Below are 17,513 nucleotides of genomic sequence, written 5' to 3'. Positions count from 1 at the left end.
CCGGGGGCCTCAAGTGAAGAGGGGCCTCACAAAAATGAGATCTGGTTGAAATTTTCGAAGATTTTCGAGAATTCGTTCGGTAAGGCCTCAGAAAAATCAATTGGCCCGGGGGCCCATGATACTCTTAAGACGGCCCTGGCTCTGCCCCTCTGAATCCTAACTCGTATTTTCATAAGGGGTGGTTGATGACGTAAGCATTATCCAAACCCCCCCCCCCCCCATCAAAAGTAGGCAAATCGGAAACCCCATCTCCCCCCATCGATGACGACGTGATACTTGAAAGGCCCCTTAAAAGTTGTTTGGTTGGAAAATTGGCTTTTCTATAAGGGTAGTGGCACTATTTGTCGTCGCTGCTAAATAGAGCGTTTCCTGGGACACACCTATCCCACAAATAAAAACATATGCATTTGTTTTATACCTTCAAGTAGTTGAGGCAGGGGGGTTAACCGGTTTTCCGGTTAATTTACATGCGCCATAATATCAGTTACGGCTTTGAATTATTCTGGGAATTGCAATTATTTTTGGTGCAGGGAACAAGAAATAGGTAAATTGAAGACACCCCATGAATTAGACAGTGCCTGCATGCGTAATTAGAGATGTTGAGAAGAAAGGGCTGGCTGCACAGGAATGGACAGCACAAATGAACTAAAATTCAAAATTTTAATCTTATACAGACAATTACAACTGACTCATGTGCATATCATTGGATGCAAGAAATAAGACACACATTCTGTACGATGGTGGTTAATTTATTTATAAACACACACTACACTTTGTGACATGCATTAATTTTTTAGAAATTCCCTGGAGGAATGTTTATGAGGTGCATGTACAGTGTAGTAGTAGTGAATTTGTAGAGAAAAAATAGTTTGCACCAGGTACATAATGCTTAAGTCTTTTAGTTCAAGATTAACAAGAACAAAAAACACACAGAAAACAATAAAAAAGTAATTACATGTGTAAAATGCTACAAAATTTATGAAACGTGGCATTCATTTTTGGCGAGATTTTATTCATTGATGCATGAGCAAATGTTCTTGCATATAAGCTCAATATTATGTGTATTATTAAAACAACATGTTTGAGCAAAAAAAAAAAAAAAAAAAAAAAAAACATTCCATAAAAATTTCCTGATTTACATATATAAGTACAATGGAATCATATTGTTTGAAAAAAAAAAATTAAAAAAAAGGTAATCTATTTTGGAATATGACCTATGAAATGAGTAGAGAGGACCAAACGTGTATTAAAAAAATACATTTTAAGAAAATATGTGCTTGAGCAAAGTGTCATTTACAGGCTACAGAAGATATATTTGTTCTGAGAGTGAAACTTCGCTACAACAATACTCGATATAACGATAAATCCCTCTACAATAGTGGTTCCTAAACTTTTTTTTAGGCCATGTCCAGCGAAAGCATCTTTGAAATCTTGATGTCTTCCTGTCAGGGCCATAACTAGAACTTCTGACAAGAGGGGGAACCCCCCCACCCCCAGTAAAACTTCATAGTTCTATAACTAAGTTATTTTATGCCTTGCATTCTAAAATTTTACCACTCCGAGGCTGTGCACCCCCCACCCTGGTTCTGTTTCTTTCCCCCGTTACTTGTAATCAAAGCAGCTCTTAAGGGTGTGCGACAAGTGCAGTCACACAAAATCCTGCGTTTTTTCTTGGGGGGGAAGGGGAGACTGTTTTAGTTCTAAGTTTTCATTCATTCTGGAATTATTTCTTTTATTTTTTTTAACTTTCAGGGGTGCTGGAAACTATTTTTTACTATATAACTCTCCGCCAACTATTTTTCTCATTTTCCATTTATTGATTCTGAATTTCATTAGTTCTTAGACAATTTCTTTCATTAGGTCCTAATTTTAATTGGTTCTGGAATTATTTCTTTTATCGATTTGAAATTTTTTCGGTTAAAAGTTTTTAATAAATCACTTTTTTGTTCATTTACATTTAATTAAGTCTACATTTTTTTGTACGATTATTTTTCAGCATTCTTGTATATTTTGTAATGATGTATGAATTTTTAGATGCTATTCCCTTTCTCCCACAGAATATATAAAATCGGGGCTGAGAGGGCTCCCAAAATTCTAGAATTAAGACATATCTGGCTTTGCTCAGGGCCATTAGGTTACCTTCTTGGGGGATCTAGCCTCGCTATTATTTTTGCTTCGGCTGGTTATTAAAAAAGTAAACTATTTACCTTGAGGGAGCCAAACAAGTCATTTACTCAGTTAAAAGCAGTAGTTCTTATGACTGGAATCTTCCAGGAGTCCTAGGAGCAGAGGCCCCACCCCCTAATAAAATGATATCTGAGAGAAACTGAGTCTAATGCTCGTGATTACTATAGGTGTCCATGTTGAGAGAGCATGTGCATTAGAGACAAATATATGTTTGAGAATTGATATATTTAATTATGAATGGCTATCGGCAACTGTTTAGCAGTTGATATGACGACGACAATGCAGAATCAAAGGCAACCGAAAAGTTCATGCTTCGAATCTCGCCTGTAACGCTATTTTTTTCCCTGTTTTACCCCTTACATCTTCAATTTTTTTAATGATTATATTTATTTATTTTTCACTTGCACTCAAAGCTATTATTAAATGTTCCAACATTCATGGAGATGTGTGGGGTCACAATGCGCTGGCTGCAGGGGATGGCGGATCAGCCAGCCGCTCCACATACGTTTCATTACTTATGCGCTCTCAGAATGAACATCGCGAGTAATCGCGAGTGCTACACATCAGAGATTCTTTTGGATATCCTTTTATAAGCATGGGGGAATGGCAGGGCTCTTGGGGGTTTGTCAGCAAGAATGAGAAAGAAATAAACTCATTGTTTTTACATTGCTATATATAGAATATTTTGTAAAAAGGTTCATGTGCCTTCATTTTTCATTTTATTGGCATATGGGATCCGTTGACTTCATCTTACTGGCACAAATTGTCCAAGGAACACACAACGTTGAGAACCCCTGGTCAAATCCCTTGTAAAAAAACATTAAAAGAAAAGAGCCGTCAAGAAATTGTTAAAAAAGTATAAATTTTTGAATCAATATAAAAATGGGAGTTCTGAAAAGTTCCAAGCCTCGATAGAAAAACTCATTCTCAAATTGGCCCCACATTGGGATTCACAGCTCTACAATTTTATTTTTTGTCTTATTCGGAAATTTCAATATTTTAACACTAAACCACTACCTCTTGATGTAACGATAATCCCTCTACAATAATATTTTCTTTCGGTCCCCAGAGTATTGTTATATCAAGGTTTTGCTGTAGTTAATATTCTGGAAGTTTTAAAATAAAAACCTAATTTGAGAAAATCTCTTCCAAAATATATTTCGAGCGAAATAGATCTATGTTATGCAGAATCTCTTTTATCACAATGGCTATTCAAGGGGTTTACTGGCAGTTCTAAGCCATATTCACTGACCAAGGAATTTATGAGGATCTCCATCGAATTGGAACATGATATCAAAGCACTGTATTCAATAGTGTTCATAATCGTTGCCATCCAAAAACAAAACAGAAACACCGTTGTAGAGACAATGAGCAGGATTCTCAATAACACATCATAAGCATTACCAAGTCGTACAGCCATGAAACAAATCATAATGATAAATGCGATAAAACCAATAATCACATAAAAGCGCCGACTGCTCCTCAATTCTTGAATAGACTTGGTCAGAACTTCACGGCAACCGTTCAATGATGCCAATGTTGCAGAAGGATTAGATTCACACGCTGCAGTGTTATTATCAGCTGCAAGACAACATCCAAGTTAATAAACATAAACACAAACTAACACTAAACTTCATTTTCGATCCAAGGCAAACACAGAGATACATTTACTGAGCAATAAAAGCAAACAATGAATCTAATTTCTCACTTAAGTTGAAATATAATCATCCATAATATCTTACCATTAGACTTGAAAACATGGAGCTCACACACCACAGCTTCGTGATCAGAGTACGGTAAAATAGAATTTGGCACTTTTTTCAGTGGCATTTCACTTGACAGACACTTCACGGATGTACCTGAAATAGATTGTAAACGAAAAATACTTTTAATTCACTACAAATGTGCTTACTCCATTTTTTTCCGGAGAGACAACACAAAAGTAATTCAGTACTAAATGAAGAACAATTAAATAAGTTAGAGGCAAATGCCAATAATTCCTGAGGATTTGAGAATCGAGATCAGCAACCTCTGGAGGAAATCAGCAAAGTCAAGAAATTCATCAATAAATTTCTTGTATTGAATATTCAAAGTCTTAGGGCGAATTTCAACAATTTGTTCTTTGCACCCTTTTAACCAAGTCTATACCCTTCTGAAGATAGGGTCTTCAATGCCATCGCTCCGATAAAGGGGGCCCCTGCCAATATTGACTCGATTTTCACCACAACCAGAAAGATGGCAATATTATTTCACTAAGCAGCCTTAGCAGACAAAGAAGGCAGTATAATTCAGTTGAAGCAGGCAAGCACAGCGAAAATAAACGTTTCCGAGGTGAGACTTTCTGAAGGGGTCTAAACCGCATGCCACCCAGAGACTTGAAAGGCTGGGAGGCACACAATGATGTCAATTCATTGATGTATATGTATACATTATATCAGTCTGTTTCACCATTGACGATGGGAGGATAAGGGCAAAAAAAGGTGATCGAAAAATTGAATAATCTTTTTTGGTGGATTTATGTCACTGTTCCTTTGTGATTTTCTCCTATTGCAGGGGAAATTTTACCAGATTTGATGTAGGGGAAAAATCAGGACTCTGGAAATAAGACTTAAACAGGAAAAATCTTAAGCAGGTGCTTCTTAAACAGAATCTGTTTTACATGATCAAAAGAGGCAAAAAAAAAAAAAAAAAAACTCACTAATGAATTCACACTTTTATATATGCAAAAAAACAGTTGTAATGAAACTTTGATTGAAGCATAAGGAATCAATAGAGTGTGTGTAAGGTTGTGAGAACCTTATAATTGAAACGAATATCAGTTACTGATAAAAAAATATCAAACAATATATTTTGACAATTATTAATCAATTACCTTTTCCACATCTATACATAATGTAGTCAATACGCTTGCCACTAGGAAAGTCTTGAAGTTCTTGACGACTAGTGTACAAATTATCTGGATGACCACAAGTTGCCGAAACTATTTCCGTATCCTACAATAATTGATGACACCAAGTCAATTCAGTAGCAATAAGTTAAACCTACTAAAACAACAAAAAACCCATTTGTGGAATTCTAACCTAAAATTTACTCTGTAAATGATTGAACTACATCTGTGACAAACTCAATTTTATTGATAAGATTCCATAAAAACACAAAAAACCTGTACCTTTGCATTGAAGCTTTCAATATAAGAATCTGAACAGCCAATATTATTTATGATAAGCTGATATGCCAAATGATGGCTCTCTGTGTTGAGATCTCCAGCAATCAAACTTAGATCAGCGGATTCTGATGTCATCTTAATAAACTGACTAAATTCAAATGCTTGAACAATTCTGTGAGGCAAATATTGATCCCGCAAATGATCATACTCTGCATGAAGCTAAAAGATTAAAAAGTGAATTTGAAATCATTGCACATACAAAATGTATTCATTTCAAAAAAATTTCATCTCTCACAACTCAAGAAAGATACTCTAATCTGCTGATGTTGCTCAAATTCAACAAAAGAAAAAAAGAAATGATAATGAATGGGAATGTAATTAGCATTTCTTATATTTGTGAGTAACAGATAATATGAGCAAATGCTTGAGTTTACTCTTTCTTGTATCAATTGGGGGGGGGGGGGGGATTTTACAGTTTCTTCTATTGGTGTTCTTATAACAAGACATCATTAACATCCGTATAAATAAAATTTATTTTGATTTCAAGAGAGAAGGTAGGCTTTTTTTTTCACTGTCACAAACTTGGCAATGATTTGATAATTATTTGTAATTTCTTAAACACTTAGAACTTCTTATACTCTATAACTGCACAAATGAAGAAATAAAACTAAGGAATACTTACATGTGTAATGTATAGATTAATTTTCAAACCGTGATAAACAACTTTGCACAAGCCCACAAGTTTTCCACCAAACCAATCCCCATGCAAGATTTTATGAGCAAATCCATTCAAGATATAATGACACTGAGAAGAATCAACGATCGAGCATTTAGATAATATGCATAGTCCACTGCCAGTTACACCACTGAAAAAGAAAATAATGAAAGCTATTTTTGGTAAATGAGAAAGGAAAATTTACGAATAAGCAGGGTCTGCAGGTTTTTGATGCATATCAGTTTCTGAAGGTTTCAACTGTGATGTAAATTATATCAAAAATCTGAAAAGAGCATTCCAATATAAAAGTTCCCACTCATTCGGAACAACAATATTATGCGAGTAACAAACTGTGGCATGGGCTTAACAAATCCCAGGTGCCAGGTCACCATGGCAACTATTAATTTTTACTGTTTTATTCAACCAAAAAAAAATGATTGGCTCTTAAGAAATTTGGGTGGAACCTAATTCTTTTTAGATTTGTCAAACCCTGACAAGTACCAACATGATTATTAAACAATTGCCTATTTTCTACAGAATTTAACTTCAGAAATATGTATTTAAACAACTGTTGTTGCACTCTTTCCATAACAAAAATGTGTGTTTAAATGTTCTTTCATTTCATATATACAATGTTGATTTGTATTGTTATTGGTGTATTTATTTAGAAAATTCCAGATACTTAAAACAATAACCTTTCGGGCACAACATTAGAATATATAATTGCAAAAAATATAAAATTGGAGAACTGACTAATGTGCAAAATTATTCCGGTTGAGTGCTGTTAGTGTTTATTCTACTATAAAATAGTAGCAGAGCTGTGACGTCACACAGCATTTTTAAGACCAGGCTCACTGAACCAAGGCAGCAAGCGCAACATAAAAGAGATGAAACAGCCTCACTATATAGCCCTGAATTTGTATGTATTCAAACATGGCTGGAACTCTGCCCTGACTCCTATCAGCACAAATGATAAGAACTGGACCAGGTGGTACCTGAAGCAAGTCTGCTACCAGATATGAAAATTTACTGTTGCCTAGGGCAAGTGTCGATTTTGGTGCTCCCTACCTGTAATTTTAAATAGAAAAACAATAAACTCGGTGCCCTTCCTGATCCAGCCCCTGGGGCCATCAGAGCTCCTAGCCCTCTCCTAGTTACAGCTCAAGCTAGAAGGCATGTTTACCTCAGCTGGCTAAGTGTATTTTTCTGTCTGATTGTGGCCATGTAGATTTGAATGATTTAGTATTATGTTAGTACAGTGAAAGTTGTTAGAGCAATAAAAAAAGTAACAAGCATACCTGTAGAAATAATGAGAGTAAGGCAGAACTGTAGCACATTTCTTGGAAATCATCTGGTAATCATCTTTACTCCAAATCTTAAAAAAAATTCAAAATTTCTCACATGAATGCACAGAAAACTTGGTACTAACTGGAATGCATTAACATAATTTTAAATGTATCATATTTAGCATATCGGAACTTACATCTCAGTCAAACTGCATTTGACTACTACTAAACCACACATGCACCTCAGCCATATTCCTCTGCGGCACTTCTAACGAATCGGTACATGTTGGAACGTGTGTGCATGTGTTGTGAACCTGACGTGAAGTTTGTTTCTGTGTAATGCTTGTTATGTGTAGGGCTGCCATATGCCACCAATTTTACTCACTAAACTGTATTTGAATAAAATATAAAACTTGTTCTTCAGCTGCAGAAAGTTGTGGAATATGGAATACTTTACATTTTTAAAACAATGGAAAAGAAATGGAGTTGGATTTTTTCCCTTCTCCTTCCCTAACTCATGTTGGCAAAAAAATATAATAGGGGTGGGGGAGCAAAACGAGATGAAGGTGTGCATATGGAATAATCTTATCCTTGAAGGGTTGCAACATCATGCCAAGCAGAAAGGATAAAATACTTTACCATTATATCTAAAAATCACCCTCGTAAAAAGTTAAAAGATTTTGAGCCGAGTATAACAAGATTTTATTGATTTTACTTAATACTCATAACCATCAAAAAGTCTGAAATCCTTTAACCATAATACTAATGACGACAATTGTTCTCTCTAAGCTGTGTGAAAATGCTTCAGTGTAGGGTTTCTGGCGAGAATTCCCACTCGCCCATTCTTGGGAATTTTATATGATTTCCCGTTCCCGAAATCCAGAGAATTCGGGGAAAATGATGTTGCAACACAGTAATACTTGCAATAGAATATAAAAACTTTTCAAAAAAGTCAATGGGAAATATTCATTGTAAAATTAATTATTTTTCTCTTGGAAAAGAAAGAGGAAAGAAAGATACATGGGAGGGGGTTCATGTTTTCAATTCTAAAAACTGTACAACTTGTGCCTCCTATAAAATCCTAATACTGAGAGAACTATAAAAAAAGCCTGAAGCAAAAAAAAAGTCCCTCTTTCCTGTTCCATTTTAAGAGCATGTTTGGAGAACACCACAGATGAACACGAGATAAGATATGAAAAAGAACATTACTACTACTAAACCAGACATGTACCTTGTCCAGAGCAGAACTTCTAATGAATTGGTACATGTTGGAATATGTGTGTATGTATAGCGAGACCCTTCTGTGAAGTTTGTTTCTTTGTAACGCTTGTTATGTGTAGTGCTGCCATCTGAAATCAATTTTTTAAACTAAGAGTTTTTTCTCAACCCGTAGTGTGTGAAGTGTAATGAATGAATAATTATACCGTTGTAGGCCTGTTGCTCTCTGCAGAGACACTTTTTAACAGAGAGATCGGCTCGTATTCATGCCTCGAAGTTGGGAACCACAGAAAACCAACTTCAGCCGACCATCACTGCGGTGACGGTGGGGTTTGAACCCGGATTCTCGTAATGCAGTGATAAAAAATTCCTTTAGCAAAAAAAGCTTTAGCAAAATGCTACAATGCTAATGATTGATGGTTGGATGTCTACTCGTTTCTTACCTCCTGTAAGCATTTTTGCAAAAGTGACTACTACTTCTTTCACATTCTAAGATTTGTTTTGCATTTTGTGAAAAATGTGACTGTAGCCTAAACCCTGTCGTGATGCGAGTTTGTCACTATGACCACTCAACCACTACAGCAGCTGAAAAGAAGCATTGTGTTTTTAGTAGAGAGTTTGGTAGATATTCTCCTAGAAAGCACCCTGCCTTTTGCGATTTCTTTGATTAATTTTATTTTCCGCTCCACATCCCAATGGCAGGATATTTCACAATTCTAAGTAGAGAAGCCAAAAATAGTGAAGAAAACAAGAGGATTAAGTGGGCTATACATTATACAGCCCTGATATAACAACACCCTGTTTATTAAGCAATCGTCAAGACAGATAAAGATCAGTACAAGATGGACAAGGGTCCGAAACAACACTTTAGGGGAGAAAGAGTGATTCAGGAATTTTTTATTTACTTTTTTTAATGTGGGGTAACCCTTGTCCACTTTTTAAATGCCAAAAATTACCCACCCACTATTATACAAGTGGGAAAATAATTTGCTCACAGTTGTACTACAACTCTCAAACATTTGAAAGAGAAGAGGGGGATGGTCTTTAATGGTCACAAATCAACACCGTGAAAATTTTTTATCATGTCTTGTGATTGCATGGAGAAACAAGTCAATGCCTTTGAGGTGGCCTAATAGTGCAGGGGTGAATATGCGCGATGAAAATTGGGGACTTGAAGATTCAAAAACGAAATCCAGAGAAATTCTGTTAGTTTGAGCAAAAAAACGTATTCATGTTTTTCTATCAAAGGGAAGTGTAAAAATTTGATAAGCATAGTTATGAAAATGTTATAGCGGCAAGTATATATGGAATTAAAGCTATAGAAAAGGTAAGATATATATCTTTTTTTTTTTTTGTCTTTTGCTCAGTCTGAATTTCTTTGTCAGAGGTGAAGGCACCATATCACAAAAGAGAAATTTTACAGGAGAGTCATTGCATATTGTGCTGTATTGTATATTATGGTGCATTGCATGCTGTGCTGTATTATTGCTTATGATTTCCGTAGATTGTGTATTGCTTATTGTAATGCAGTTCATATGGTGTATCATGGTGCATTGCTTATTAAGATGCATTGCGCATTGTGCTGTATTACATATTGTGGTGCATTGCGTATTCTGCATTGATTACTGTGTTGCATCACTGATTGTGGTGAATTGCACATTGTTATGCATTATGCACTGAAGTGCATCGCTTGCTGTACTGCTTATTATAATGCAGAACATACTGAGTATTGTGTGCAGTGCTTATTGTGCTGCGCTACTGTTTATTGGGACTGTACTGTAGATAGTGGTACATTGCTTATGATGCTGCATTACCGATGTGGTTCATTGTGTTGGATTGCAAATAGTGGTGCATAGCTGATTGTAGTACATTGTATATTGTAGTGCACAACGTGCTGTATTGCTTATTGAATGTAGTGTTTGTTGTGTATTGTGCTAAATTACTTATTGGGGGCACACTGAAAATAATGATGCATTTTTGATTGTAGTACAGTAGTTATAGCATATTGTGGTGCTTACTGCGATGCTTTCATGCTTATTGATGCATTGCGCATTAAGCTGAATTGCTTATTGTGGTGCATCAAAGATCACGATGCATATTGATTTGTATTACGTTTTGTAGTACATCGCACGCTGTATTGCTTATTATGGTGCACTGCTGATTTTTGTAGATTACGTAATGTTATGCATTAAATTATGTATTATTGTGCATTATGTATTGTAGTGCATCGAGTGCTGTATTGCTAATTGTAATGCAGTGCATATGACATATTATAGCGCATTTCTTATTAAGATGCAGTACATAGTGTGCTGTATTACATATTGTGGTGCATTGCACATTGTTATGCATTATGTACTGCAGTGCATCGCTCACTGTACTGCTCATTATAATGCAGAGCGTACTGTGCATTGCTTATAGTGGTACACTGCAATGTCATGCACTGCTGATTGTGATACATAGCATATTGTGGTGCACTGCATATACTGATAATCTTATATTAACGGTGGTGGTGCATTTCAAATTGTGCTGTATTGCTCATTGTGGTGCACTGCAAATAGTGGTGTATTGCTCATTGTGGTGCACTACAAATAGTGGTGTATTGCTGATTGTAATACATTGCGTGCTGTATTGCAGTGATTATTGTGTATTGTATTGCAGTGCTTATTGCGTATTGTGCTGTATTGCTTATTGTGCTGCACTTCAAATAGTGGTGCACTGCAAATAGTAATGCATATTGTAGTGCATTGTAATTAGTGATGCGTTGAGTTATATAGCACTGCAAGCAGTGGTGCATTGTGTATTTTAGTGCATTGCATACTGTAATGCTTATCAGAATGCAGTGCTTATTCCATATAGTAGTTCATTGTCTATTATTGTGCTTTGCTTAATGTGATACATCTTGTGATACATATTCTGCTGTATTGCATATTGCAGTGCATTACAATTGAAATAGTAATTGAATAATTTTTCATTGAATTAGAATCATCAAGTCTGTCCATGATAGACTTGATAAACACAGCCATAGGAGAACGTTATTCATCTCTAGCACATATGCATAGAGTGATCACTAAAAAAAGGTATTTGCAGCATAAGTGTGAAGGTGAGGTGGACAATTTTGCTTTCCCCTCCTGGTCACCATATACACCCCCCAAGATATTTGCTTTACCCCCACCGTTTGAAGAGCCTGTATCCGCTTGTGCGGTAGTGGTTACATAGATTAATGAAAGGAAAACAACTGATATAGCATAGCTAATTAGTAGGATTCTGCATCCATTTGCTAAAATATGACAATGTAGAATGAACAAATAATGATCACCTCTTGCAGGAAAACGAAGTCATACTTTGAAGAAGCAATATGAGCAGCGATAGCAGCCATTCTTTCTTTGCGATGACGACTCACACCAACTATGCCCCTTGAAATGAAACATACAAATAGCATTTGATTCAATTATGAAACATTTACAGCTTATATATATGTGTACACACACACACATTGGGGGAGCACTGAAAATAGTGGTGCATTGCTGATTGTAATACAGTGGTTATGGCATATTGTGGTGCTTACTGCGATGCTTTCATGCAGTAAGCACCACATTGGCAAGAAATTTCAGCCAATCAGTAAGGGCCCTGTTCAAGTATTACATCAGATTTTTTAGCCAATTTTGCTCCCCCCCCCCCAGTAAAATTTTGTCAGCTCTGCCTCTACCCTTTAATGCATATTGAGATAAGAGACAGATCTGGGGAGGAGGGGGAACATGCGTGCCCCAAATTTATCAAAAAAATTTTTTTGCATCAAAAAAATATATTTTTAAAAAAATTAAAATTTTGAAAGACAGTCAAAATTTTACATGTTGTTATAATCAATTTCTGTTAATTTCAATGCTATTTCAAGGCTACCAACTATTCTTTTTGAGAAATTCATTGTGACCCGATATATGTGGTAAACCTATGTCTCATGGCCCTTCATGTTATCTGATGCAATCCACCATCAAACCTAATTTTTGTAAAAATGAAAGCGGCACACTTGCAAATCACTTAAGTGAACCGTGGCACAATTACACAGCATTTAAGCTTCCTGTAGCACATTTTCATATCACTCAAGTAGGTCCATGGCATATCCACAAATTACTTATGTAACCCACAACACAGTTCCAGAACACTTAAGCGGTCTGCGGCACATTTAGAGATCCTTGACATGTGGCACAGTTTTAGAGCACTTAAATTACCTTGTAGTGCAGTTATACATCACTCAAGTTACCTCTTACTCAGGTACATTCCCTGATTACTTAAGAGATCTGTGGCATAATTACAGATCACTTAAATGAAGAGCGGCACAGTTCCAGAGCACTTAAGCAATCTGACACATTTCCAGATAACTTGAAGGATCTGCGAAACATTTAGTGATCACTAACGTGGCTCTATAGGGCTTATCAATAGGAAGAATTCAGATGTCCATAAACTAGGGAAACGTTTATTCATTTTTTTTCTCGTTTTTGGAACACAGAAAAAGATGTTACTAAGAATATTTAGAATATTTGATATTTTTATAAAGGATGCTTGATGACTTAAGCATCATTCAAACACCCCTCCCCCACTTGTCATCAAAAGTGAACAAACCCGAGCCCCCCTCCTACCCATCGATATGCAAACGTAATACTTGAATGACCCCTAAACAGCTAATTAAAAACTGAACCTTTGAAAAATGGGAAAGGGGGGTGTTGGTATACCAGCAATTGAGGGTGAGCACGTTCAGCTTGAAATCCATCTTCATATCGCCTTCCAAAGAATTGATGTTCCCGCAGGATTTCGACGGATACATGCGCAACTCGATGTAGCCACAACACCAGTAAAAGTCAGCTGCATCGATAAAAGACTCTCACTCAATCACTTCATTGGCTGATGAACTGTAATGGAAGAGAAAAGGAGAGCAGTCATTCATCCTTTGACAAAACTTCCTCCACGAAATCATAATAATTACTTTTTATTTCTTCATCCCCGAATAAACAGGGGGAAAAAGAAAACAATCAGCTGTTCACTTCTTATCTGTGGATATGGGTCATCACTGAAAATAAATGTTTTTCGATGCTATACGTAATTACGTACAGTTGTAATTTAGACATAGACACCGATAACTATTGGCTCTGTCCAGCAAAGACTTTACGGTTAAGTTACTGTGACTATATGACCCGCACCCGCATTTTACGGGCGACCTCCTTGAATTTTTCTTTATTAGGGGGGCCGTTCAATTATTCTCCACCTCCTAAAGCCGGGTTTTCCTAGGAATAGGTTTGTTGCGCATCGTGAACCGAATTAAGACTATTTCGCGCTGACAGAAACGTGTTACATAATCACGCTACGCGTTTGTGTTTTCCTAGCGAGGCGCATCAGATCAGGGAGGCTATATAGAGTATATGGTTTTGGCATCAGCTACTCTGTCGTCTGCATGCTCCGGTTTGAAGGGAAGGAAAAGAAAACACACAAGAGTGAAGAGAATATCGGCAAAACCGCGGCGCAAGACGCATGTGATTCCTCCAGAAGCAGTCGGCCAATCACGCGCGACGTAAAGCGCTGTCATCAGGCGTATTGCGCTCTGTAGGAAAACAGTCATGCTGCTTTTCTTACCGGTGAGTGGACGGCATGTCGCGCTGGGAGAATCACGTTGCGCACAGCACAGGAAACCTGCTCCTAGGAAAACCCGGCTTAAGGGGTCGTTCAAGAAAAACGTCAGCATCGATGGGGGGGGGGGGAAAGCGGGGGTTTCCGATTTGCTGACAAGGGGGAAGGGTGGGTTTGGATGATGCTTACGTCATCAACCACCCTTTATGAAGATATGAAATATTCTTAATGGCATCTTATTCGGTGCGCCAAAAAAAAATGGAAAGAAACCTTTCAATAGTTATTGGGTACCTGAACTAACATTCTACCTATTGATAAGACCCCAACAGAGCTCCCACTTTAGTTATCTCTAAATGTTTCGTGGGTCCTTCAAGTGCTCAGGAAATGTGTGTGCCCGAGTGGCATGGTGGTAAGATGCTCGTTTACCATCGTGAAGGTTGTTGTCAGGGTCCCGGGTTCGAACCCAAGGGAAGATATAGATAAGATATTTTCCCCAACTCGAGGTGATCACCGATAGATAGCGCCTTCGCTTCCAACCCATTTCACTAATGGCAATAAAGTGATATGGCCAGAGTTGGTGTTTGGTGAAGTATTATCATCGTTGTGAGGAAAAGAAATGATCTAGCTCAAAATTGGCGATTTCTATGACCCACATCCAATCACTATGCGGTATTTGTGAGCCAATCAGGAAGATTCTACGCCAAAATAAAAACAAGCGAAATAGTAAATACTGCAGAGACCTTCTATCTCTAGGAGGTGCTGGTCCGGGCCCGCTTAAAAGTGCTCTGGAACTGTCACTCAAGGGATCTCTAAATGTGCCACGGATCGTTTAACTGTTCTAGAACTGTGTCGCGGGTTACTTGCGATCTTTGAATGTGAAAGTGATCTTTGAGGCCTACTTCAGTGATCTGAAAATGTGCCACGGGTCATTTAAGAAATTTGTAAAAGTGCCGCTCAGTTCATTTTTACAAAATTAGGTTTGAGGAGGGCAAGCCACATCAAATAACCTTCAGGGCCACATTTGGTGTGCGGGTCAAGGGTTTACCATATATGGCTTAAAGGGTGGATCGCAATGAATTTCTCAAAGAGAAATTTTGAGTTCTTACCCTTCAAATAGCATTGAAATTAACAGAAATTGATTATAACAACATATAAAGGAATTTTCTTCCGAAATTTTTTTTAAAAATTTTTGCATTAAATTTTTTTTCTCGTCTGGGGGGCGCACGAGGCCCCTATGCCCCCCTCTGGCGAACGTTTCTGATCCCACCAACATGCGGAGGTAAGGGGCAGTGCTGACAAGGGGGAGGGTAGTCAAAAATGGTAAAACGTAATACTTGAATGGCGCATAACGTATATTGGTGAGAACATGGAGGAGAAATATACGTTTAACCCTATTTCTCCTCTAAGCATGGGCGGAGATACACCCCAGCGTCCCTTTTTCGTTCATTTTCTTACATTTCGGAGGGGGCCTCGTCCAGAGCACTTCAAGCGAACCGGACACATTTCCAGAGCACTAAAGGATCCGTGGAACATTTAGAGATCACTAAAGTGGCTCTGTAGGGGGACTTATCAATTGGGAAAATGTTAGTTCAGGTGTGTGCCCAATGACTATAGAAAGTTTTTCCGTTTTTGGCGCACCAAATAAGATGCCATTAATATTTCATATCTTCATAACGGGTGGTTGATGACGTAAGCATCATCCAAACCTCCCCCCTTGCCATATAAAGTCAGCAAATCGGAACCCCCTTACGGGTAACGTAATACTGACGTAATACTTGAATGACCCCTTACTGAAATCAGAGATTGATATTATTTCCATAATTTATGCCATACCATGATAATAAATGGAAGTATATTGTGATGATTTTAACTGTAAGTAAAAATATTCATCTTTAATACTATATTTGCCATATTTTCACGGTTTTTTTTAAAAAATACCTCAAGTAGTCTCCATTACGACGTGAAAGAAAATTTGGTGATTTTCTCTGAATGACGTCAAACGGAAAATTGTCATTTGTGTCTTTTAATGACCATGAACAGTAGAGGTTAGACAATATTTTGATTATATTGTCTTGATATATTATATATCTGATTATATATTCCCATACAAGGGTATGGGAAATTTGTCCCATTGAGAAATCAGCTTTACAAAATATCTGGTCTCAGTGCTAAAATGAGAGGCTTTTGTAGGGGCAAAATACGTTATCAATGCCGCTTAAAGGTTGCACAATACTGTCAACTTTGAGATTCAAAATCGTTCACTTATTCGTCACTGATTGGCACAAAATGAATGAAAGAAATTCAAAGTTGAGGTGCAATTTAGTTTAAATGGAAATTCAAACCTTTTCAATGAACTGCAATCGATGAAGATTTATTAGACTAAAATTTGTTGATGCAAAGCCGTAGAATTGGGGGCCTACAATATTGGGAAATGGCTGATATAGAGGGTGTCCTGTAAGTGCTAATGCGGCCATCATCTCGTCAACCGTTTGTTGTAAAGGAATGGTTTCAATTAAAAAAAAAAAAACGGAAAATGTGTTCAAAAATCACCCTGTATCAGTTTTGACAGTGGAAACAGTGTCACAAAATAAATCAAAATTTTTACGACCCACGTTATCTGACTTTCAATTAGAAATTGGTATTTGATCTCTTCTGAGATCATCAAAAATCCTGTATTTTTAAGTGTAATATTCGCTGAGATATTTGAATTTAAACTTGGGGAAAAGTTCGGAAGAACAACATAAATGGGGAAAATATCGTTGTCCGTATTTTCACCCTCAAAACTGGTACAAGGCAATTTTTGAATGCATTGTGAGTATTTTTGAAATTTAAATCATGCCTCTACGACAAAGGGTTAATGATATAAAGGCCACATTATTCAGTACACCCTGAATATGGTATAACATTCTCAAGTCTATTGTTCAATTACTTTAGTTCCACCCTTCCAAAATGTCAGCTGTGCCCCTCCAAAATAATTTTTTTTTTTGGCTACAGCCCTGTGTCGATGTATCAACGCATTTTATATAAATTATAATTGAAACCATATCACGTTTCATACCAAAGATCAGAGGATTTGTGAAATCAGTCAGTGAATTGGAAGAAAAAAATTGCAGTGGATTCTTTGAGATGCATTTTGAAAAACTCCCCTTTTGGAAATTATAAACCTCATAATAAATTATTTGTGTTATTATTCCTATCAATATCTTGATTAACGCAATTTGAGAGAATTGCAAGCTGCATAAGTTGATCCTTTCCAATGTATTTTAACAGAAGACCTTAAAAAAAAAAAATAGATGTAAGTATGCAGACAGCCATTGCATTTTTT

At 36.9% G+C, this 17,513-nt stretch overlaps 1 protein-coding gene across 2 annotated transcripts; it reads right to left on the bottom strand.

Moving 5' to 3' along the window:
• Positions 1–646: 646 nt before the first annotated feature.
• nSMase (neutral sphingomyelinase) lies at positions 647–13,675 on the bottom strand. 2 transcript variants are annotated; one of them, XM_089254730.1, is made up of 8 exons: positions 13,300–13,675; positions 11,889–11,985; positions 7,367–7,443; positions 6,036–6,219; positions 5,357–5,572; positions 5,060–5,180; positions 3,930–4,046; positions 647–3,768 (listed from the first exon to the last, which is right to left on the bottom strand). In XM_089254730.1, the coding sequence occupies exons 1-8, from the start codon at positions 13,389–13,391 to the stop codon at positions 3,368–3,370; spliced, it is 1,305 nt and encodes a 434-aa protein (XP_089110856.1). In that variant the 5' UTR covers positions 13,392–13,675; the 3' UTR covers positions 647–3,367. The 2 variants fall into 2 exon arrangements, with proteins under 2 accessions (XP_089110856.1, XP_089110857.1); XM_089254731.1 differs by having other exon boundaries at positions 13,551–13,620.
• Positions 13,676–17,513: the final 3,838 nt, after the last annotated feature.

This window comes from Pholcus phalangioides, unplaced genomic scaffold (genome assembly GCF_987345545.1).
Source record: "Pholcus phalangioides strain wild (caught in Gottingen) unplaced genomic scaffold, Ppha-v1.0 ptg000042l_1, whole genome shotgun sequence".
NCBI lineage: Eukaryota > Metazoa > Arthropoda > Arachnida > Araneae > Pholcidae > Pholcus > Pholcus phalangioides.
Note: the sequence above shows the minus strand (reverse complement) of the source record. Positions and strands in the feature narration are given on the sequence as shown.

What these genes read in the sequence shown, in the direction of transcription:
- nSMase (XM_089254730.1), bottom strand. Translation starts at nt 13,391, where the DNA reads ATGTATCCGTCGAAATCCTGCGGGAACATCAATTCTTTGGAAGGCGAT. An exon ending in GTGCTCACCCTCAATTGCTG is followed by an intron (nt 11,986 to 13,299) that starts GTATACCAACAC and finishes TTTCATTTCAAG; the next exon opens with GGGCATAGTTGGTGTGAGTC. An exon ending in ACTTCGTTTTCCTGCAAGAG is followed by an intron (nt 7,444 to 11,888) that starts GTGATCATTATT and finishes ATTTTTTTTAAG; the next exon opens with ATTTGGAGTAAAGATGATTA.